The sequence below is a fragment of the Dama dama genome, chromosome X (assembly GCF_033118175.1).
Source record: "Dama dama isolate Ldn47 chromosome X, ASM3311817v1, whole genome shotgun sequence".
In the NCBI taxonomy this organism is placed as follows: Eukaryota; Metazoa; Chordata; class Mammalia; order Artiodactyla; family Cervidae; genus Dama; species Dama dama.
Window position 1 is genome coordinate 56,652,717 of NC_083714.1, and position 25,535 is coordinate 56,678,251.

General features: G+C 39.1%; 1 protein-coding gene across 1 annotated transcript; it reads left to right on the top strand.

Moving 5' to 3' along the window:
* The first annotated feature begins 477 nt into the window (after positions 1-477).
* LOC133052472 (heat shock transcription factor, Y-linked-like) lies at positions 478-19,682 on the top strand. The gene is made up of 2 exons (XM_061137385.1): positions 478-990; positions 18,996-19,682. Exons 1-2 carry the CDS (start codon positions 478-480, stop codon positions 19,680-19,682), a joined length of 1,200 nt encoding a protein of 399 aa, XP_060993368.1.
* The last annotated feature ends 5,853 nt before the right edge of the window (positions 19,683-25,535 follow it).

The window sequence follows — 25,535 nt, forward strand, 5'->3', positions numbered from 1 at the left end:
ATTGACTTTATTGCACAGAAGCGAGCAGACCCAAGTTTGGTTTGGTAACAGTACTGAATAACAAGAATGTGTGTATAGAAGAGTGATAAATCACTTTTGTTTCAGGAACCAAGTAGATTTATTGATGTGATTTTTCTGTGTAAATATTCTTTAGGAATGAGATTTTGCAGGTTTCACATTTTACTATTTATGTAAGCAGCCTGTATTTAAGTAAGCAGCCTGTATTTAAGTTGATACAGAAGTAGACACTGGTTGAACATTACCCTTCAATTGCTAAAACCAGTGACTTTGTGATGTCACAGCTACCCTTCAATTGCTACCAGACCAGTGACTTTGTGATGTCACAGCTTTTTGACTTTGAGAACCACTGTGATGGTCTAGAGATTTTATCTCTGTAGACCAGCCAGGCAGCATTAGGAGATGCGGAGTGTACAATCAGCCAGATAAGAAAAGTAGCTGAGGAAATATTTCTTTGAGATGGCACATTTTTCTTCAGAAATTCAAGATGTGCTTCCTAGAGATGAATCAACTGGTTCAGAAACCACCATTAGATCCCCTTTGTGTGATTGCACACATACTGAGGACTCAGTTTTGAGATCTATCATTGAAGAAGCAGCTTTTCAGGCTTTGTTTGAGGAAGTAGTGTTAAAAATGCCACGTTACACATTTTCTGTCTCTGAAACAGATGAATTGAACGATTTTCTTTCACTGAATTTTCCTCAAAAACTTTGGAAGATAGTTGAAAGTGATCAGTTTAAATCTATTTGGTGGGATGAGAGTGGCACTTCTATAGTGATCAATGAAGAAGTCTTCAAGAAAGAAGTCTTAGAAAGAAAGGCCCCTTTCAGAATATTTGAAACTCGTAGTGTGAAAAGTATAGTTCGACAGCTTAACCTTTATGGGTTTAGAAAAAAGCAACAAACTTTTCAAAGATCTGCTTCACTAGCTGACTTTCTGGAAGAAGAAAACAATGTCTCTGTTTTGAGCAAGGTATTCCAAACTTTTCACTTATTATTAGCAATATGTAAGATTAAATCATGTAACCTAGAAAGCATGTTCACATATGTAGCTAAAACTGAATTTAAAATTGAGTTAACAAACTGTTGAAAAGCTTTATTTTTTGAAGTTGAGAACAGCTAGAGGTTAAAATATTTGATATTTAACAAACATTCTTAGTGACTTGAAACTGGATACAAGTCCTGAAGCTAATTAAAGTGGGATTGACTATATATGTTTACAACATATTTTTACTTGGTATTTACTGTATGTGTTTACAACATATTTTTACTTGAGGATCATAATTGCTTCTAACATGTAAGGTTTTTTTTTATAGTGCTTATGCTTTCATGGTTTGTAAACCATATTTTAAATTTTAATTGGAGGCTAATTACATTACAATATTGTAGTGGTTTTTCCATACATGACACGAATCAGCCATGAATGTACATGTGTTCACCATCCTGAACCCCTCTCCCACCTCCCTCCCCATCCAATCCCTCTGGGTTATCCCAGTGCACCAGCAATGAGCACCGTGCTCATGCATTGAACCTAGACTGGCGATCTGTTTCATATATGTTAATATACATGTTTTGATGCTATTCTCTCAATTCATCCCACCCTTGCCTTCTCCTGCAGAGTCGAAAAGACTGTTCTTTATGTGTGTGTCTCTTTTGCTGTCTCACATATAAGGTTATCATTACCATCTTTCTAAATTGCACATATATGCTTTGGTATACTGTATTGGTGTTTTTCTTTCTGGCTTAATTCACTCTAAGGCTCCAGTTTCATCCACCTCATTAGAACTGATTCAAATGTATTCTTTATAATGGCTGAGTAATATTCCATTGTGTACATGTACCACCGTTTTCTTATCCATTCGTCTGCTGATGGAAATCTAGGTTGCTTCCATGTCCTGGCTATTTTAAACAGTCCTGTGATGAACATTTGGGTACAAGTGTCTCTTTCGGTTCTGGTTTTCTCAGTGTGTATGCCCAGCAGTGGGATTGCTGGGTCATATGGCAGTTCTATTTCCAGGTTTTAAAGGAATCTCCACACTGTTCTCCAGAGTGGCTGTACTAGTTTGCATTTCCCCCAACAGTGTGAGAGTGTTCCCTCTTCTCCACAGCCTCTCCAGCATTTATTGTTTGTAGACTTTTGGATAGCAGTCATTCTGATTGATGTAAGATGGTACCTCATTGTGGTTTTGATTTGCATTTCTCTGATAAAATGTGATGTTGAGCACATTTTCATGTGTTTGTTAGCCATCTGTATATCTTCTTTGAAGAAATGTCTGTTTAGTTCTTTATCCCGTTTTTTGATTTGGTCATTTATGTATCATATCTGGAATTGAGCTGCAAGAGTTGCTTGCATATTTTTGACATTAATTCTTTGCAGTTTCTTCATTTGCTATTATTTCTTCGCATTCTTAAGGCTGTCTTTTCACCTTGCTTATAGTTTCCTGTGTTGTGCAAAAGCTTTTCAGTTTAATTAGGTCCTATTTGTTTATTTTTGCTTTTATATCCATTATTATTGGAGGTGGGTCATAGAGGGTCCTGCTGTGATTTATGTCGGAGAGTGATTTGCCTATGTTTTCCTCTAGCAGTTTTATAGTTTCTGGTCTTACATTTAAATCTTTCATACATTTTGAGTTTATTTTTGTATGGTGTTAGGAAGTGTTCTAGTTTCATTTTTTACAAGTGGTTGATCAGTTTCAGCAGCACCACTTGTTAAAGAGGTTGTCTTTTCTTCATTGTATATCTTTGCCTCCTTTGTCAAAGGTAAGGTGTCCATAGGTGCGTGGATTTATCTCTGGGTTTTCCATCATGTTCCATTGTTCTATATTTCTGTCTTTGTGCCAGTATCATACTGTCTTGATGACTGCAGCTTTGTAGTGTAACCTGAAGTCAGGCAGGTTGATTCCTCCAATTCCATTTCTTTCTCAAGATTGCTTTGACTATTCGAGGTTTTTTTGTATTTCCATACAAATTGTGAAATTATTTGTTCCAGTTCTGTGACAAATACCATTGGTAACTTAATAGGGATTGCATTGAATCTATAGATATCTTTGGGTAGTAAACTCATTTTCACTATATTGGTTCTTCAAATCCATGAACATGGCATATTTTGCCATCTATTTGTGTCCTCTATGATTTCTTTCATCAGTGGTTAATAGTTTCTATATATATATGTCTTTTGTTTCCCTAGGTAGATGTATTCCTAAGTATTATGTTCCTTTCGTTGTAATGGTGGATGGAATTGTTTCCTTAAATTCTCTTTCTGTTTTTTCATTGTTAGTGTATAGGAATGCAAGGGATTTCTGTGTGTTAATTATATACCCTGCAACTTTACTATATTCATTGATTAGATCTAGTAATTTTCTGGTGGAGTCTCTAGGGTTTTCTATGTAGAGGATCATGTCATCTGCACAGAGAGTTTTACTTCTTCTTCTCCAATCTGGAATCCTTTTATTTGTTTTTCTGCTCTGATTGCTGTAGCCAAAACTTACAAAACTATGTTGTATAGTAGTGGCCAGAGTGGGCACCCATGTCTTGTTCCTTTAGGAACATTTCCTTTAGGGGAAATGCTTTCAATTTTTGAACATTGAGGATAATGTTTGCTGTGGGTTTGTCATATATAGCTTTTATTATGTTGAGGTATGTTCCTCCTATTCCTGCTTTCTGGAGGGTTTTTATCATAAATGGATGTTGAATTTAGTCAACGGATTTCTCTGCATCTATGGAGATAATCATATGGTTTTTATTTTTCAATTTCTTAATGTGGTGTATTGCATTGATTAATTTGTGAGTATTAAAGAATAATTTCATCCCTGGTGTAAAGCCCAGTTAGTCATGATGTATTATTTTTTTTAACATGTTGCTGGATTCTGTTTGATAAGATTTTGTTAAACATTTTTACATCTATGTTCCTCCGTCATATTGGTCTGTAGTTTTCTTTTTTTGTGGCATCTTTGTCTGGTATTGGTATTAGGGTGATGGTGGCCTAATAGAATGAGTTTGAAAGTTTACATTCCTCTGCAATCTTCTGGAAGAGTTTGAGTAGGATAGGTGTTAGCTCTTCTCTAAATTTTTTCAGCTGTGAAGCCATCTGGTCCTGGGCTTTTGTTTACTGAAAGACTTCTGACTACATTTTTGATTTCCATGCTTGTGATGGGTCTGTTACATTTTCCATTTCTTCCTTGTTCAGTTTTGGAAAGTTGTACTTTTCTAGGAATTTGTCCATTTCTTCAAGTTGTCCATTTTATTGGCATATAGTTGCTGACAGTAGTTTCTTATGGTCCTTCATTACTGTATAGTCTCTTGTGATTTCTCCATTTTCATTTTTAATTTTTTAAAATTTGATTCTTCTCACTTTTTAACTTGATGAGTCTGGCCAGTGGTTTGTCAACTTTATTTATCTCCTCAAAGACCCAGCTTTCAGCTTTGTTGATTGTTTCTTTTGCATTTATTTCTGCTCTGTTTTATTATTTCTTTCCTTCTACTTACCCTGGAGTTCTTCATTTCCTCCTTTTCTAGTTACTTTAGGTGTAGAGTTAGGTTATTTATCTGACTTTTTTCCCCTTTCTTGAGGTAAGCCTGTACTGCTGTGAACCTTCCCCTAACCATTGCTTTTACAGTGTCCCATAGGTATGCGGTTGTTGTGTTTTCATTTCCATTCGTTTCTATGCGTGCTTTGATTTCTTTTTTATTTCTTCTGTGATTTTTTGGTTAATCAGAAGCGTGTTGTTCAGCCTCCATTTGTTGGAATTTTTAATATTTTTTCTAGTGCAATTGACATTTAATCATACTGCATTGTGGTCTGGAGATGCTTGGAGTGGTCTTAATTTTTTTGAATTTACCAAGGCTAGATTTGTGGCCCAGGATGTGATCTATCCTGGAGAAGGATCCATGTGCACTTGAGAAAAAAGGTGAAAATCATTGTTTTGTGGTGAAATGTCTTACAGATATCAATTAAGTCTAACTGGTCCATTGTATCATTTAAAGTTTGTGTTTCCTTGTTAATTTTCTGTTTAGCTGACATATCCATAGGTGTGAGTGGGATGTCAAGGTCTTCCACTATTATTGTGTTATTGTTAATTTCCCCTTTCATACTTGTTAGCATTTGCCTTACATATTGTGGTGCCCCTTTGTTGGGTGCATATATATTTATAATTTTTATGTCTTCTTGGATTGATCCTTTGATCATTATGTAGTGTCCTTCTTTGTCTCTTTTCACAGCCTTTATTTTAAAGTCTATTTTATTTGATATGAGTATTGCTATTCCTGCTTTCTTTTTGTCTCTATGTTCATGGAATATCTTTTTCCAACCCTTCACTTTCAGTCAGTATGTGTCCCTTGTTTTGAGGTGGATCTCTTGTAGACAAGATATATAAGGGTCTTGTTTTTGTATCCATTCAGCCAGTCTTTGTCTTTTGGTTGGGGCATTCAACACATATACATTTAAGGTAATTATTGATAAGTAAGATCCCATAGCCATTTACTTTGTTATTTTCGGTTTGAGTTTACATATCCTCTCTGTGTTTCCTGTCTAGAAAAGATCCTTTAGCATTTGTTGGAGAGCTGGTTTGATGGTGCTGAATTCTATCAGCTTTTGCTTGGCTGTAAAGCTTTTGATTTCTCCTTCATATTTGAGTGAGATCCTTGCTGGGTATAATAATCTGGGTTGTTGGTTTTTCTCTTTCATTACTTTAAGTGTGTCTTGCCATTCCATTTTGGCCTGAAGAGTTTCTATTGAAAGATCAGCTGCTATCCTTATGGGATCCACTTGTCTCTTATTTGTTGTTTCTCCCTTGCTGCTTTTACTTTTTCCATTTATTTTTATTAGTTGGAGGCTAATTACTTTACAGTACTGTAGTGGTTCTTGCCATACATTGACATGAATCAGCCACGGATTTACACGTGTTCCCCATCCCAATCCCCTCTCCTGCCTCCCTCTCCATCCCATCCCTCTGGGTCTTCCCAGTGCACAGGACCTGAGCACCCGTCTCATGCATCCAACCTGGGCTGGTGATCTGTTTCACCCTTGATAGTATACTTGTTTCAGTGTTATTCTCTCAGAACATGCCACCCTCGTCTTCTCCCACAGAGTCTAAAATTTTGTTCTGTACATCTGTGTCTCATTTTCTGTTTTGCATATAGGGTTATCATTACCATCTTTAAAATTCTATATATATGCATGAGAATACTGTATTGGTCTTTATCTTTCTCGCTTACTTCACTCTGTATAATGGGCTCCAGTTTCATCTATCTCATTAGAACTGATTCAAGTGAATTCTTTTTAATGGCTGAGTAATATTCCATGGTGTATATATACCACAGCTTCCTTATCCATTCGTCTGCTGATGGGCATCTAGGTTGCTTCCAAGTCCGTGCTATTATAAACAGTGCTTGGATAAACACAAGAGTACACGTGTCTCTTTCAGATCTGTTCTCCTCGGTGTGTATGCCCAGGAGTGGGACTGCTGGGTCATATGGAAGTCTATTTCCAGGTTTTTAAGGAATCTCCACACTGTTCTCCATATTGTGTGTAGTAGTTTGCATTCCCACCAACAGTTTTAAGAGGGTTCCCTTTTCTCCACAGCCTCTCCAGTGTTTATTACTTGTAGACTTTTGGATAGCAGCCATTCTGACTGGTATGTAATGGTACATCATTGAGGTTTTGATTTGCATTTCTCTGATAATGAGTGATGTTGAGCATCTTTTCATGTGTTTGTTAGACATCTATATGTCTTCTTTGGAAAAATATCTGTTTAGATCTTTGGCCCATTTTTTGATTGGGTCATTTCTTTTTCTGGAATTGAGCTTCAGGAGTTGCTTGTATATTTTTGAGATTACTCCTTTGTCTGTTTCTTCATTTGCTATTATTTTCTCCCATTCTGAAGGCTGTGTTTTCACCTTGCTTATAGTTTCCTTTGTTGTGCAGAAGCTTTTTAGTTTTAATTAAGTCCCTTTTGTTTATTTTTGCTTTTATTTCCAATACTCTGGGAGGTGGGTCATAGAGGATCTTGCTGTGATTTATGTCGGAGAGTGTTTTGCCTATGTTCTCCTCTAGGAGTTTTATAGTTTCTGGTCTTACGTTTAGATCTTTAATCCATTTTGAGTTTATTTTTGTGCATGGTGTTAAAAAGTGTCTTAGTTTCATTGTTTTACAAATGGTTGACCAGTTTTCCCAGTACCACTTGTTAAAGAGGTTGTCTTTTTTCCATTGTATATTCTTGCCTCCATTGTTGAAGATAAGGTGTCCACAGGTACGTGGATTTATCTCTGGGCTTTCTATTTTTTTCCATTGGTCTATGTTTCTGTCTTTGTGCCTCTACCATAGTGTCTTGATGACTGTGGCTTTGTAGTAGAGCCTGAAGACAGGCAGGTTGATTCCTCCAGTTCCATTCTTCTTTCTCAAGATTGCTTTGGGTATTCGAGGTTTTTTTTTATTTCCATGCAAATTGTGAAATTTTTTGTTCTACTTCTGTGAAGAATACCATTGGTAGCTTGATAGGGTTTGCATTGAATCTATAGATTGCTTTTGCTAGTATAGTCATTTTGACAATATTGATTCTTCCAATCCATGAACATGGTATATTTCTCCATCTATTTGTGTCCTCTTTGATTTCTTTCATCAGTGTTTTATAGTTTTCTATGTGTAGTTCTTTCGTTTCTTTTTGTAGATATACTCCTAAGTATTTTATTCTTTTTGTTGTAATGGTGAATGTTATTATTTCCTTAATTTCTCTTTCTGTTTTCTCATTGTTAGTGTATAGGAATGCAAGGGGTTTCTGTGTGTTAATTTTATTCTTGCAACTTTACTATATTCATTGTTTAGCTCTAGTAATTCTGGGAGAGTCTTTAGTGTTTTCTATGTAGAGGATCTTGTCATCTTCAAACAGTGAGAGTTTCACTTCTTCTTTTCCTATCTGGATTTGTTTGATTTCATTTTCTGCTCTGATTGCTGTGGGCGAAACTTCCAAATCTATGTTGAATAGTAGTGGTGAGAGTGTGCACACTTGTCTTGTTCCTGGTTTTAGGGGAAATGCCTTCAAATGCTTTCAATTTTTCAACATTAAGGATAATGTTTGCTGTGGGTTTGTCATGTATAGCTTTTATTATGTTTCGGTATGTTCCTTCTCGGAGAAGGCAATGGCACCCGACTCCAGTACTCTTGCCTGGAAAATCCCTACCTGGAGGACCCTGGTAGGCTGCAGTCCATGGGGTCGTGAAGAGTCAGACATGACTGAGCGACTTCACTTTCACTTTTCACCTTTATGCATTGGAGAAGGAAATGGCAACCCACTCCAGTGTTCTTGCCTGAAGAACCCCAGGGATGGGGTCACACAGAGTCAGACACGACTGAAGTGACTTAGCAGTAGCAGCATGTTCCTTCTATACCTGCTTTCTGGAGAGTTTTTTTTTTTTATCATAAATGGATGTTGAATTTTGTCCAAGGCTTTCTCTGCATCTATTGAGATAAACATATGGATTTTTTCTTTCAATTTGTTAATATGGTGTATTACATTGATTGATTTGTGGATATTAAAAACTCCTTGCATTCCTGGGATAAAGCCCACGTGGTCATGATGTATGATCTTTTTCATATGTTGTTGGATTCTGTTTGCTAGAATTTTGTGAAGGATTTTTGCATCTATGTTCATCAGTGATATTGGCCTATAGTTTTCCTTTTTTTGTGGCATCTTTGTCTGGTTTTAGATTAGAGTGATGGTGGCCGCATAGAATGAATTTGGAAGTTTACCTTCTTCTGCAATTTTCTGGAAGAGATTGAGTAAAATAGGTGTTAGCTCTTCTCTCAATTTTTGATAGAATTCAGCTGTGAAGCCATCTGGTCCTGGGCTTTTTTTTGCTGGAAGATTTCTGATTACAATTTCGATTTCCTTGCTTGTGATGTGTCTGTTAAGATCTTCTGTTTCTTCCTGGTTCAGTTTTGGGAAGTTATACTTTTCTAGGAATTTGTCCATTTCTTCCAAGTTTTCCATTTTACTGGCATAGAGCTGCTGGTAGTAATATCTTATGATCCTTTTTATTTCAGTGTTGTCTGTTGTGATCTCTCCATTTCCATTTCTAATTTTGTTGATTTGGTTCTTCTCCCTTTGTTTCTTAATGAGTCTTGTTAACAGTTTGTCAATTTTGTATATCTACTCAAAGACCCAGCTTTTAGCTTTGTTGATTTTTGCTATGGTCTCTTTTGTTGATGTTGTTGTTTTTTTTTGGCATTTATTTCTACCCTAATTTTTAAGATTTCTTTCCTTCTACTAACCCTGAGGTTCTTCATTTCTTCCTTCTCTAGTTGCTTTATGTGTAGGGCTAGGTTATTTATTTGACTTTTTTCTTGTTTCTTCATGTAAGCCTGTATTGCTATGAACCTTCCCCTAAGCACTGCTTTTACAGTGTCCCATAGGTTTGGGTTTGTTTTGTTTTCATTTTCATTTGTTTCTATGCATATTTTGATTTCTTTTTTTTATTTCCTCTACGATTTGTTGGTTATTCATAAGCGTGTTATTTATCCTCCATATGTTTGAATTTTTAATAGTTTTTTTCCTGTAGTTGAGATCTAGTCTCACTGCATTGTGGTCAGAAAAGATGACTGGAATGATTTCATTTTTTTTTTTTTTTGAATTTCCCAAGGCTAGATTTGTGGCCCAGGATGTGATGTATTCTGGAGAAGGTTCCGTGTGCACTTGAGAAAAAGGTGAAATTGATTGTTTTGGGTGCAATGTCCTATCGATATCAATGAGGTCTAGCTGGTCAATTGTGTCATTTAAAGTTTGTGTTTCCTTGTTAATTTTCTGTTTCGTATATCTATCCATAGGTGTGAGTGGGGTATTAAAATCTCCCACTATTATTGTGTTATTGTTAATTTCCCCTTTCATACTCATTAGCATTTGCCTTACATATTGTGGTCCTCCTATGTTGGGTGCATATATATTTATAATTGTTGTATCTTCTTCTTGGATTCATCCTTTGATCATTATGTAGTGTCCTTCTTTGTCTCTTTTCACAGCCTTTACTTATCTATTTATTTATTTTTTTCGATTTATTTTTATTCATTGGAGGCTAATTACTTTACAATATTGCAGTGTTTTTTGCCATATATTCACATGAATCAGCCATGGATTTATATGTGTTCCCCATTCTGATCCCCCCTCCCGCCTCCCTCTACATCCCATCCCTCTGGGTCTTCCCAGTGCACCAGCCCTGAGCACTTGTCTCATGCATCCAACCTGGGCTGGTAATCTGTCTCAGCCTTGATAGTATACTTGTTTCAATGCTGTTCTCTCTAAACATCCCACCCTCGCCTTCTCCCACAGAGTCTAAAAGTCTGTTCTATACATCTGTGTCTCTTTTTCTGTTTTGCTTATAGGGTTATTGTTATCATCTTCTAAAATTCCATATATATGCGTTAGTATACTGTATTGGTCTTTATCTTTCTGGCTTAATTCACTCTGTATAAGGGGCTCCAGTTTCATCCATCTCATTAGGACTGGTTCAAATGAATTCTTTTTAATGGCTGAGTAATATTCCATAGTGTATACGTACCACAGCTTCCTTATCCATTCGTCTACTGATGGGCATCTAGGTTGTTTCCATGTCCTGCCTATTATAAACAGTGCTGCGATGAATATAGTGTTACATGTGTCTCTTTCAGATCTGGCTTGTTTGGTGTGTATGCTCAGACGTGGTATTGCTGGGTCATATGGCAGTTCTATTTCCAGTTTTTTAAGGAATCTCCACACTGTTCTCCACAGTGGCTCACAGTCTTTATTTTAAAGTCTATTTTATCTGATATGAGTATTGTGACTCCTGCTTTCTTTTGGCCTCCATTTGCGTGAAATAATTTTTTCTATCCCTTCACTTTCAGTTGTGAGGCGAGCAGAAGTAATGCAGCTTATATTAGGAGTAGGCCTTCCTACTTAGTAAGTTTATCAGGCCACCTGGATACAACCAATTAGCTTTTGCTTAACACTGACCGCTTGTTTGCCAGTTAGGAAATTAGGAACGGGGTGGAAAGCCCCAGGAAAATCCAATGCGTACGAAAGTTTTGACCAATGAAATTGCTTTGCAAACGTGTAACCAATCTGCTTCTCACCCTATAAATTTGTGTAACAGCTTGAGCTCGGGGCTCTCTGACCCGCAGCACTGCGTTGGTTGCGGCAGAGAGTCCTGGCTCGAGTCAGAAATAAACTTCCCTTTCTGCAAGTTGCATTGTCTTGGAGGCCTTCTCAATTCCCACTCGGGGATTCAGACATCGGGCATAACACAGTCTGTATGCGTCCCTTGTTTTGAGGTGAGTCTCTTGTAGACAGCATATATAGGGGTCTTGTTTTTGTATCCATTCAGCCAGTCTTTGTCTTTTGGTTGGGGCATTCAGCCCATTTACATTGAAGGTAATTATTGATAGGTATGGTCCTGTTGCCATTTACTTTGTTGTTTTGGGTTCGCTTTATTTTTTTTTTCTTTTTTTTATTTTTTTCAGTGGGTTTTGTCATACATTGATATGAATCAGCAATAGATTTACACGTATTCCCCATCCTGATCCCCCCTCCCACCTCCCTCTCCATTCGCTTTTATACAACCTTTCTGTGTTTCCTGTCTAGAGAAGATCATTTAGCATTTGTTGAAGAGCTGGTTTGGTGGTGCTGAATTCTCTCTGCTTTTGCTTGTCTGTAAAGCTTTTGAATTCTCCTTCATATCTGAATGAGATCCTTGCTGGGTACAGTAATCTGGGTTGTAGTTTATTCTCTTTCATTCCTTTAAGTATGTCCTGCCATTCCCTTCTGGCCTGAAGAGTTTTTTTGATAGATCAGCTGTTATCCTTATGGGAATCCCTTTGTGTGTTATTTGTTGTTTCTCCCTTGCTGCTTTTAATATTTGTTCTTTGTGTTTGATCTTTGTTAATTTGATTAATAAGTGTCTTGAGGTGTATCACCTTGGGTTTATCCTGTTTGGGACTCTCTGGGTTTCTAGGACTTGTGTAATTATTTCCTTCCCCATTTTAGGGAAGTTTTCAGCTATTATCTCCTCAAGTATTTTCTCATGGCCTTTCTTCTTGTCTTCTTCTTCTGGGACTCCTATGATTCAAATGTTGGGGCATTTCACATTGTCCCAGAGTTCCCTGAGGTTGTCCTCATTTCTTTTGATTCTTTTTTCTTATTTCCTCTCTGCTTCATTTATTTCTACCATTTTATCTTCTACCTCACTTATCCTATCTTCTCCCTCCGTTATTCTACTCTTGGTTCCCTCCAGAGTGTTTTTGATCTCATTTATTGCATTATTCATTATATACTGACTCTTTTTTATTTCTTCTAGGTCCTTGTTAAACATTTCTTGTATCTTCTCAATCCTAGTCTCCAGCCTATTTATCTGTAACTCCATTTTGTTTTCAAGATTTTGGATCATTTTTATTATCATTATTCTAAATTCTTTTTTCAGGTAGATTCCCTATCTCCTCCTCTTTTATTTGACTTGGTGGGCATTTTTCACGGTCCTTTACTTGTTGGGTATTTTTCTGCCTTTTCATCAGTTTAGATTGCTGTGTTTGGAGTGGCCTTTCTGTGTTCTGGTGGTCTGTGGTTCCTTTTCATTGTGGAGGTTTCTCCCAGTGGGAGGGGTTGGATGATTGACTTGTCAAGGTTTCTTGGTTAGGGAAACTTGTGTTGGTGTTCTGGTGCATGGAGCTGGATTTCTTCTCTCTGGAGTGCAATGGAGTGTCCAGTAGTGAGTTTTGAGATGTGTCTATGTGTTTGGTTTGACTTTGGGTAACCTGTATGTTGATGCTCAGGGCTATGTTCCTGCGTTGCTGGAGAATTTGCATGGTATGTCTTGCTCTGGAACTTATTGGCTCTTGGGTGGTGGTTGGTTTCAGTGTAGGAATGGAGGCTTTTGGGTGATCTCTTATTACTTAATGTTCCCTGTAGTCAGGAGTTCTTTGGTGTTCTCAGGTTTTGGGCTTAAGTCTCCTGCCTCTGGATTTCAGTCTTATTCTTCCAGTAGCCTCAAGACTTCTCCAACTATACAGCACTGATAATAAAACTTCTCGGTTAATGGTGAAAAGATTCTCCACAGTGAGGGACACCCAGAGAGGTTCACAGAGTTACATGAAGAAGAGGAGAGGGAGGAAGGAGATAGAGATAAGCAGGAGGAGAAAAGGGGGGATTCAAGAGGAGAAAGAGAGGTCTATGCAGTACTCTCTTCCCTAAGTGTTCTCCATAGCCCAGAACACCCACCGAGATTCACAGAATTGGATTGAGAAGAGAAGGGGGAGGGAGGAAATAGAGGTGATCTGGGGGAGAAAATGGAGAGTCAAAAGGGGGAGAGAGGAATCAACACACTCCTGAGTAAAAATGGGTACTGAATATTGGATTCTTAATGTCCAAAATTGATATAAAATACTGAAAGACAAAGATTAAATATCTAGAGTAGAGGTTAGACTCTTAAAAATACAATATTAACAACAAAAACACAAAAATTTAAGAAATATATATGAAGGTGGCTTTAAAAATAGGGTATTCTTTTTTTCCCCAAGGTTAGAGTGAAATGAAAATGAAAATTAAGGAGTAATAGAGGACTGTAAAAGAAAATTAAAAAAAATATTTAAAAAAATAGTAAAATTATATGAGAATGAAAATGAAAGTTAAGCAGTAATAGAGGACTCTGGAAGTAAATAAGAGAAGAAAAGAAAAAAAAGGAAAAAATTAGTTAAAAAATAGTAAAAATATATGAAACTGAAAATTAAGGAGTAATGGAGGAGTAATAGAGGACTTTTAAAAAATAAAAGAAAATGAAATTTAAGGAGTAATAGAGGAGTAGTAGGGAATTTTAAAAGAAAATAAAAGAAAAAATTAAAATAAAGGGAAGTTTAAAAAATTTTTAATTAAAAAAAATAGTAAAAATATATGTATGAATTTCTCTGGAGCTGTTCCGTGAAGAGTGGGTTCGGTTCAGTTTCAGACAGCTCCTTGTTCCAGCTTACACTTCTCGATATCTATAGGCTCCTTCCGGTGGTGTCGGTGTTGACCACAGGGATTTTAATCTGTTGCACCAGTCACTTCTGAAGCAGTTCCCTTTGTTTATTTGTCTTCTGTTTGCAGGTCTCTTCTGTGTCTAACTTCCGCCCTGACACAAGCGGGCAGAGGTGGTCTCTTGTTTAGGTTTTCTTGTTCAGTCGTGCTGTGGGGAGGGAGGGGCACTGCAGAGAAATGTCACTGGCCTGTGTGGGGAGCACTCGCAGTATTCTAGCCACACTGGGTTTGCCCCCAGTCTCGGCGCATGTGCTTTCCCCATCTACACTGCTCAGGCTCCAGGCTGCCCTATAGGGAGTGGGCCCTGAGTTGCATGCGGTTCAAGTTTTTGGGTACTCCACAAAAGCACAGACTCGGTTGGGCCTGCGTTTTGTGCCTTCCCTGGCCCGAGCAGCTCAGGAGGCCAGGAGCTTGACGAGCACACTCTCCCTGGGTGCAGTGCGCCTTATCCCCTCAGTGGCCCCATCGTCAGTTTCCACGTGCGCCTGTCCAGTGCGCCTTGTATCTGCTCTGGGGAGCTGGTCTCTAGCCGCAACCCTCCCGGTGGATGTCAACCATCCAGAATCTCAGTAAGTCTTTGGTTAGACACTGTAAGCCTGTTTGCAGCTTGGTAGGGGATGCCATTTCTGGGGCCGAGCTTGCCCCTTTACCCTCCCCTCTGCCTCCTGCCTCCGGCAGGGGATTGGCCAGTCCACAGCTGGCTAGCTGTTCTCTGGAATTGTTCAGTCTTTTTTTGTTCTGTGAATGGCTGGCAGTGTGTTTGGTTAGCGTGCTTTTCGCTGGTTAATTTTCTCTCTCTCTCTTGCTATCCCACAGTTTAAGTTGCTATCTCACGTTAGCTCCCTCCAATCGCCCTCAGGGCATTCAGGCCTGGTCCTTACCCTAAGCAATACCGCCCACTCCTCTCTGTTCAGCCCCCACCATCTGGTGGCGGATGCGAGCGTCTGGGGTACTTTTCTGCTGGGAGTTACTTTTAGGCATGTAATCTGTGGGTTTTATTTATTTTTCCTCCCAGTTAGGTTGCCCTCTGAGATTTGAAAACTTCCCCCAGACCCACCAGTGGGAGGGTTTCCTGGTGTTTGGAAACTTCCTCTATTACGACTCCCTTCCCGGGATGGTTCTCTGTCCCTAGCTCTTTTGTCTCACTTTTTATCTTTTATACTTTGTCCTACCTCGTTTGGAAGAAAATAGGCTGCTGTTCTGGGCACATGATGTCCTCTGCTAGCGATCAGAAGTTGTTTTGTGCAGTTTGCTCAGTGTTCAAAGTTCTTTTGATGAATTTGTAGGGGAGAAATTGGTCTCCCCATCCTATTCCTCTGCCATCTTAGTTCCTCCCCTCTCCCTTGCTGCTTTTAATATTTGCTCTCTCTGTTTGATGTTTGTTAATTTGCTTAATATGTGTCTTGGTGTGTTTTGCCTTGGGTTTATCCTGTTTGGGGCTCTCTGGGTTTCTTGGACTTGGGTGGCTATTTCTTCCCCATTTTAGGGAAGTTTTTTAACTATTATCTCCTCAAGTATTTTCTCATGGCCTTTATTTTTGTCTTCTTCTTCTGGTAGTCCTATGATTCAAATGTTGGGGTGTTTAACATTGTACCAGCAGTCTCTGAGGGTGATTTTATTTCTTTTAATTTGTTTTATTTTTTTCCAGTCTGCTTCATTTATTTTTACCATTCTATCTTCTACCTCACTTATCCTATTTTCTGCCCCTGTTATTCTACTGTTGGTTCCCTCCAGAGTGTTTTTGATATCATTTATTGCATTATTCCTTATTGATTGACTCTTTTTTTGTCTTCTAGGTCCTTGTTAAACATTTCTTGTATCTTCTCAATCCTTTTCTCCAGGCTGTTTATCTGTAACTCCGTTTTGTTTTCAAGATTTTGGATCATTTTTACTATCAGTATTCTGAATTCTCTTTCCGGTAGATTCCCTATCTCCTCTTCTTTTGTTTGGTTTGTTGGGCATTTAGCATGTTCCTTTACCTGCTGATTATTTCTCTGCCTTTCCATCTTGTTTACATTGCTACGTTTGGGGTGGCCTTTCTGTATTCTGGCACTTTGTGGTTCCTCTTTATTGTGGCTCTTTCTCGCTGTGGATGGGGTTGGTCGGGTGGCTTGTCAAGGTTTCCTGTTTAGGGAGGCTTGCATCAGTGTTCTAATGGGTGGAGCTGGATTTCTTCTCTCTGGAGTGCAATGAAGTGTCCAGCAGTGAATTTTGAGATGTCTGTGGGTTTGGTGTGACTTTGGGCAGTCTGTATATTGAAGCTCAGGGCTACATTCCTGCATTGCTGGTATGTCTCAATCTGGAACTTGCTGGCCCTTGGGTGGTGCTTGGTATCAGTGTAGGTATGGAGTCTTTTGGATGAGCTTTTATCAATTAATGTTCCCTGGAGTCAGGGGTTATTTGGTGTTCTCAGGTTTTGGACTTAAACCTCCTCCTTCTGGTTTTCAGTCTTATTCTTACAGTAGCCTCAAGACTTCTCCACCTATACAGCACTGATGATAAAACATCTAGGTTAATGATGAAAAGCTTCTCCACAGTGAGGGACACCCAGAGAGGTTCACAGAGTAACATGGAGATGAGAAGAAGGAACAGGGAGATAGAGGTAGATAGGGAGATAGAGATAGAGGAAGAGGAGATAGAGATAGAGATAAAGGACTCGAAATGGGAGAGAGAAAGCTATCCAGTAATTAATTCTCTATGTACTCTCCACAGTCTGGGCACCTCAGTGGGGTTTACAGTTACACAGAGAAGAGAAGAGGGAGGAAGGAGACAGAGGTGACCAGGAAGAGAAAAGGGGGTGTCAAAAGGAGAGAGACAGATCCGGCCAGTAATCAGTTACCTAAGTGTTCTCCACAGCCTGGGACACACAAAATGATTCACATAGTTCGGTAGAGATGAGAAGGGGGAGGCAAGAGATAGAGGCGACCTGGTGGAGAAAAAGGAGAGTTAAAAGGGGAAGAGAGCAATCAAGGCTGTAATCACACTCCCAAGTTAAAATGGGTACTGAAGATTGGGTTCTTAAAGGCACAAAATTGATAATAAGTACCAAAAAGCAAAGATTAAAAATCTAGAGTAGAGGTTAGACTCTCGAAAATGCAGTATTAAAGAAAAGTCACAAAAATTATAATATATATATATGAAGTTTGCTTTTAAAATAGGGTCTTTTTTGGCAAGGTAATAGTAGGTTATAAAAATGAAAATTAGGGAGTAATAGAGGACTCTAATAACTTAAACAATGGTAAAAGTAAAAATATATCTAGGAATTTCTCTGGAGCTGTTGCAGGCAGTGTGGGGTCAGTTCAGTTTCAGATAGTTCCTTGATCTGGTTTATACTTCTCAAGACCTACAGGCCCCTTCCAATGCAGTCGGTGCTAACTACAGGGTTTTAATCTGTTGCACCTATCACTTCCAGAGCGGTTCCCTCTGTTTACTTTAGTTTCTTCTATTTGCTGGTCTCTTCAGTGTCTAATTTCCACCCTGACACAAGGGGGCAAAAGTGGTCAGTATTTAGGCTCACTTGTTCAGTCATGCTGTGGGGAGGGAGGAACACTGTAAAGAAATATCACTGGCGTGGGAAATGCTCGAAGACTCGGCCACATTGGGTTTGCCCCAGCTCAGGGTGCGTGCACTTTCCCAGTTTATACTTCTCAGGATCTATGTTGCTTCTGCTAGTGCACTGTCTGAAGCGGGCCCTGGGTTGTGTGCACTTCCCAGGTCTAAGCCACTCAGGTAAGGTTCTCGGGTACTCCACAAAGGCGTGGACTCGGTTGGGCCTGTGTTTTGTGCCCTTCCCAGGTCCCAGCATCTCAGGCGACCAGGTGCTTCTAGTAGTCTCCCCAGGTGGGGGGTGCATCTTATCACCTCCCTGGTCCCAGCCGCTTGGTTTCCTGGTGGTAACAGGCGTGCCTGTCTCAGGTGTGCTGTAAGTCTCTTCTGGGGAGCTGATCTCTGGCCGTGACCCTCCCGGAGGATGTCAACCATCCAGAATCCCAAGAAGTCTTGGTTAGCAACTGGGTGCCTGCTTGCAGTTTGGTAGAGGATGCCTCCCTGGGCCCGATATTGCCCCTTTCTGGCTCTAGCTGCCCCTGCTTGCCTCCCCGTCTCCAGGGGTGATGGGATGGTCTGCAGCCGGCTAGCTCTCCTCTGGTATTTGCTCAGTCCTTTGTTCTGTGAGCGGGCCCCGCTGTGCCTTAGGTTAGGGCTTTTCATGGGATAGTTCTCTCTGACTCTCTCTCTCTCTCTCTCTCTCTCTCTCTCTCTCTCTCTCTGGCTATCCCACAGTTGTGGTTGCTATCTGATGTTAGTTCCCTCAGACGCCTCGGGCAGTTCAGGCCTTGTCCTTACCCTATGCAATGCAGCCTGCACCTCCCTGTTGAGCCCACACTTGCTGGTGGTGGATACCAGCACTGGGAGTTGCCTTTAGGCACGTAATCTGTGGGTTTTATTTATTTATTTATTTTTCTCCTAGTTATGTAGCCCTCTGAGATTCCAACACTCTCCACAGACCCACTGGTGAGAGTGTTTCCTAATGTTTGGAAACTTCTCCTTTTTTAAGACTCCCTTCCTGGGACAGGTCTCCTTCCCTACGTCTTTTGTGTCTCTTTTTATCTTTTATATTTTGTCCTAACTTCTTTCAAAGACAATGGGCTGCCATTCTGGGGGCTTGATGTCTTCTGCCAGCATTCAGAAGTTGTTTTGTGGAATTTGCTCAGCTTTCAAATGTTCTTTCAAAGAATTTGTGGGGGAGAAAGTGGTCTCCCCATCTTATTCTTCTGCCATCTTCAGAACGCCTCTCTCTAATATGTAAGATGTTAAAACTACTAATGGAGGTATTTTATTTGATGCTATTTCATTTGTATCATTAAAAGAGTAAATGCTTATAGTCTAGTTTTGCTTGTCAGTTTTACCTTGGTTTATAAAGAAACTAAATAATTTTCTCCTTTGATTTTAGTTACAGATCTATCATAATCCAAATTTCAAAAGAGGCTATCCCCAACTTTTACTAAGACTAAAAAGAAGAGTTGGGATTAAAAATGTCTCTCCAATATCTTCATTAGTTCGAGATTACAAGAAGAAACATGTTAAAGCACGGGGCAACATACATGATCGTAACTCTAATTTTCTTCCTGAAACTAGCGGGCAGAGTGCATTTTCAGCCTCGACAAGTTTAAGTGTGCCTTTCATACGGAAGCCTTATACCAGGCAGACAGTCGCTAATCGAAGTGCCCTCTCTCCGTGTGATTTTCCTTCCCCATCATCAATATCAGTTAGACAAACAGAACAGATTGTGATAGATCAACCTGCTGTTTTAAATCAGTTGAGCATTTTAAATTGGCACTCACATAGCGGCTACACTCAAGCAAATGGCCTCATTGAGAACGTTACTACTACAATTACTTCTATTTCTCAGAACCACATCATATCTCCATTACAGAGCAGTTATTTTGGACTGATGGTGGAGCCTTCTAAATTTCCAGTTAGGTACAGTGATATGTCAGCCTATGACAGTCCTTTTCTTAACCTGCAACAGAGAGGCAACTCATGGTCCCCAGTGCCAAGGATCCGTGATACATCTGCTTCCTCTCTTTCAAAGTCAACTCATCAAAAATCTTCATTATATGAAAACTGTCCTAATTAAAACTGATCTATCAAATATGTGTCAGATTATGCAGCATAATGAAGATTAAAATTTATGGTGGAAGACGTCAACAAATTCCTACAAGTCTCATATTTGAACAATAAAGTTACATGTTCATCTTCATAGTTTCATTTTCTATTTTGAAACGAGTAAATGGGGCCTTATTTCATTGTCTGGCCATATTAATGTGTTGTTTTATACACTCTTTAGTTCAAGGAAGCATTCTTTATGCATCCTAGGTAAATGACAGCTAATCAATTGTTTGTAAGCAAGAAAATGAGAACAAAGAGAAAAGAGGTAAAGACTGCAAAACTGATTTCTGAAATCATCCCTGCTGAAGTGAATGGGTGTCTAAATTATGATGGTATGGGAGAAGGAAGGGATACAAATAAAATAGAAAAATGCAAATACACAGTACATACCTTAGAGTATTCTGAGTTACATCATACTCTATGAGTTACTGGATAGAGTCTTAAGAGTTTAGACAGATTGTCCGCATAGAAATTCATTTCATCTATGAATACATAGATGTTGTAGCATATCCAAAATCATGATCACCATCATACCATCACTGGGATACCAAAGATAACATGGCATAGTCAATGATTGGCCCATGGTCAGCACAAGATTGGCACTTTACAAGATAGGTATTTTACCTTATAATACAAGGCATTATATAGGGTCATTTTTGCCCTGCTCTCCTAAGGCATCCCTTTATTTCCTCCCACCAAGATTCCACCCTATATTTCCTAGTGCATATTTAGATGTTGCTTATCTCTTCCCACAGAGACAGAATAAATTCCTTGTGGTGATTGCAGCACCTCAGTATGGTTAACAAATTCTTTGAAGACATGATATCTGTTTCCTTTGTTGTTTCATTATCTTTCTGTTACACTGGGATTCTGGAGTTACAATCACACAAACTACTTTCAGTCAGCTTAAGCCCCACATCACAACTTTGCCTCAACTCTTTCTTAGCGTTGGAAGGAACCTCTGTTTGCCCTCCTATCAAGGTAAGCACAGATAACAGGTCTTTGACATGTTTTACCCTCTTTTCTTTATGTATCTTTCACATCAGCTAAAACGTAGAGCCTGAAAAGGACACATTTTAAGTACTTACTGAATTACTAATAAAGAAATGTAATAACCAATCAAATGCTATATACATTACTCAACAACATCCCATAACCTGCACTAGCATCACAATTGACCTTTCCTATTTACTGAACACTGTTTCCAAGTTGATAAATATTTATTATATTTACATGAATATCACATGTGGTAATTCAAATTATAAAATGATTGCTGCTCTCATGAAGTTTACAGTCTATAGGAGCCCATTCTAAGCATGTTGCTTCAGGCCCCAGTTCCCTAAAATTCAGTAGTAGTTATAGAGATATGTATTTTAAAAAAAGGGAATCATTCAATTTAATCATCTAGAAAAGTCATGGAATAAGCAGGAATCAAAATAAATGGTAATCCTTAATATATTTCACAATGAAATACTCTGAGCAGACTGTGCTTGTTGGACTATCCAGATTGTCATGAACACTACCTAGAAATCTTGGCAATCTCCAATTTGTGGCCATTCCTTTAGACAGCGGTGGCAACATCAAGTCATGTCCCTGTATTATTATGGTAATCCACATAAGACAACACAAAGTTAAGTTCACTGTTCTCATTCTTGCAGCCAACAGACAGTGAAATATGTGGAATATCTGCATAGATAAGGGAGTTTTCCACACAGCACACTCTTTTTCTTTCACTGAAAACTTTCATTAAATGTAGGTACCATGCTTTAGAGAGGTAAGCATTTTACAGCAACTGTAAGAGCTATTGAAATTGGTGTCCTTAGTTATCACTTCAAGCACAAAATCCAATGGCCTTGTTTTAGATTTCAGGCATCTAAGTATGTAGTCAAATTTGCTTGCTTTGAGACATATCACCTAAAATGTGATTATATCTTCTATTTCATTACCATATACTGATTATTCCTTCTCACTCCCTTTTAACTGTTTTTCATGTTCTGGTTGAGTGGCAGGTCCTTCTCAAAAAGAACAGAATTAATCCACTTAGTCCTCTGTGATAATTTGGAAAAGGCATGGATAAGGACATCCAATATATTGTGTTTAAAAACTACTGTTTTTGTTCCCTCCTGAAAGCATATTACTAAACTGTACCTCAATTGCCCTACGAAACGAAGCCTGGTTGCATGATACATTACCTTGGTGATCAATTTCCACATGGCTTTAGCATATCAGTACCTTTAATTGTCAAAAGCTTATAGAGAATATAGCTCAGTACATTAGATAAACATTGTACATGAATTCAGTTTAATTTCGTTTAATTTTTTAATTTATTTTATAATTGGTGCCTAAAATAGTAAAAGTGAAATTGAACATTTAAATGAGGTAAATGCAGAAGATGGGGGCAAAAAGTAGACAAATTGATAGGAGAAGGTCAGAGGATGGAATCAGATGCTTAAAGTGTAACAAGTAAATGTGTAACTGCAGGGCCTGAAGAGGTCACTATGTCTTCAATATTGTTACCCTACAACATTGTTTTCATTTTAGCAAATCACAGAATAGTCTTACAAACAAAATATTCTAATATCCCCTGGAGTGCAGAACAAAGTTATATCTTTTAAAACATTCTGATTTAAAATGTCACTAGAGTGAAAACATTCAACTACAAATTAACTTCCATCATTAAGCCTACAAGCAAGTTACAGAGAACTTCTGTGCAGTTCATAGGTGTCCTTCAGTGAGTCCTTGGGTTTTCTTTTCCTTTTGTTAATTGTGTTTTGAGCATATAAGATGGTGACTGCGCTTGTGTGTGTCCATCAGAGTAAGAACGTGTTTGTGAGTGTATGTCTGGGTTTTCTTTTTGACTTTTATGTTAGAGATTTTGGCTGAAGAGATGGTTAATTCAAAAATACAAGAGGCACAAATTAAAATGTCCATTCAAAAGTCTACTTTCTCTTTTCAAAGTGCAAGACAAACGGGTGAGTTTCAAAGGTTGAAAACATTTCGATAATAACCAAGCTACTCCATCCAAACATAGTTGAAAATTGTGGTACTCTCCCAATCAGCCCAGCAAAAGTTAAGTGGGACCTTAGAGGTCTATTATGTCTGGCAATAACAAAACACCCACCTTCTAATATGGCAGTACCAGAGAAGGCTTAGTAGATGCCTGGGGTTTCAACCAAGTCCTTCCTGTAAGAGGATACTACATTCCTTCTTAGCCAGGAATGTACTGTGAAGAATTAATAGGGAGCATGGATGCTGCACACTCACCAATAATGAAGAACACTCTTAGGAATCAAATGACACTAAGGATGATATCTGGAATTCTGTTCCCACATGGTGGGAGTTGCCTTCCCCCTTCCCAAGTGTATCAGACAGACAGTTAAAATAGAAGGAATAACATATAACATGGTCCACATTCTTCTTACCTAATACCTTAAATGTCCAAGCCCCGCCACACTGCTAAGATGCTGACTATACAGGACTTCTGGGCTTCAACTCTGTGTGGCAACCATCAAATCAAAATGTTATGAATATTTGAGATGTATTGATAGTGCAAATCTATAAAGCCAAAAGTCTTGAGATCTGATTCAAAGAGGAAGACTGTGTACTCCCTGTCATCAGTTTTATGGGGCTTTCACATGCATTCACTCACTTCCACAATCCTCAACCTTCATCTGAAGACACAAGCTGTGAATTTAAGAGGAGAGGAATGGTCTGTTCATAGAGAAGGCGAGTGGCAAAGTCAAAATGGATCCAGTTGCCTACCGGCTTCCATGCTCAGTAATGTAACCCCTTGTAAGCATTCCTAAGGGTGACTAGGATGCAGAAATCAAAGATGCTGCTCTTTGGATTACAGAGTTTGACTGAGAAGCCAAAAGTTTGTTTACCTCTCCCCCCATTTCTAAGATCACATACCATGCATGTTAATACATCAGAAGATGGGCAGCTCTAGCAGAGATTCAGAGACAGTGCTTGCCTCTGTCTAAGACCAAGGTTGTTGGTCCAAGGGGCATGTGGGCTAAGGTTTCCATCTCAGGATACCATATGACTCCACAGGAGTTCTTCTCTGGAAAGTTCTCAAAAGGCATTGTGAGAAGTAAATTTTGAGGGCAGAAAAGAAGGAAACTGACCAGAGCTGTGTTCTTAATAATTGTCCTTAATCTCAGTTATTATCCCAGGTGCAATGACAGAGTTAACATGCTCTCTGAACCATCTCCCAAGCACTGCCAATACCAATTTTTTGATGCTGTTCAGTCACTCAGTCTTGTCTGACTCTTTGCGACTCCATGTACAGCAAGAACCCCGGGCTTTGCTGCCCTTCAAATTGCCCACAGTTTCCTCAAACCCATGACCTTTGAGTCAGTGATGCTTTGCAGCCATCTTGTGCTCTGTCCTACCCTTCTCTTCCTGCCCTCAATCTTTCCCAACATCAGTTTCTTTCCAGTGATTTTGTTCTTGGCCTCAGGTGGCCAATACTCTGGCTCTTCAAGTTCAGCATCAGTCCTTCCATGAATAGTCAAAGTTGATTTCCTTCATGCTTTACTAGTTGAATCCCATGCTCACCACAGAACTGTTACACATCTTCTACAGACCCACTGTGGCAAAGCATCAGTATTTTGGCACTCAGTTCTTGTGGTCCTGCTCTCTCCTCCATACGTTACACCTGAAAATTAACTTTAACTGTTTGGATCTTTTTCAGTAATCTCTCTGCCTTTTCATATGCTGTCTAGATTGGTCATAGGGTTTTGACCAAGGGGCAAGTGACTTTTAGTTTCATGGCTGCCATCACTTCTGCAGTGTTATCAGAGGTGAAGAAAGTAAAACCTGTCACTTATTCAATTGTATCCCATCGTTATATCTCAAAATGGTGGGACCAAATTCAATGATCTGGCTTTTTTGTTTGTTTTTTTTGTTTTTATACTGAGTTTTAATCCAGCTTTTCCACTCTCCCCTTTCACCTTCATCAGAAGGCTCTTTAGTTCCTAGTGTTTTTCAGCCATTTGTGTGGTGTCATCTTATAATTCAGTTCAGTTCAGTTCAGTTCAGTCGCTCAGTCGTGTCCAACTCTTTGCAACCCCATGAATCACAGCACACCAGGCTTCCCTGTCCATCACCAACTCCTGGAGTTTACTCAAGCTCAAGTCCATCGAGTCAGTGATGCCATCCAGCCATCCCATCCTCTGTCGTCCCCTTCTCCTCCTGACCCCTATCCCTCCCAGGATCAGGGTCTTTTCCAGTGAGTCAACTCTTCGCATGAGGTAGCCAAAGTATTGGAGTTTCAGCTTCAGCATCAGTCCTTCCAATGAACACCCAGGACTCATCTCCTTTAGGATGCAGTGGTTGAGGTTATTCATATTTCTCACACAGTAATTTTATTTCCAGCTTCAGATTCTTTTCAGCAAGTTACTTTCCATGATGTATTCTGCACAGAAGTCAAATAAACTAGGTGACAGTACATAGCCTTAATGTATTTCCTTCCCAATTTTGAACCAGTTCATTTTTCCTTGTCCAATTGCAACTGTTGTGTCTTGACATTTATGCACATTTCCCCGGAAAGAGGTATGGTGGTGTGGTATTCTTGTCTCTTTAAGAATTTCCCACAATTTGTTGTGATATGCACAGTCTAAAGGCTTCCCTTGTGACTCAGATGGTAAAACATCTGCCTACAATGAGGAGGATCCTGATTCCCAGGGAATGGAACATCCCCTGGAGAAAGAAATGGTAGGCTGCAGTCCATGGGGTCACAAAGAGTCAGACATGAATGAATGACCTCACTTTCACACACAGTCTAAGGTGTTAGCAGAGACAATAAAAGAGAGGTAGA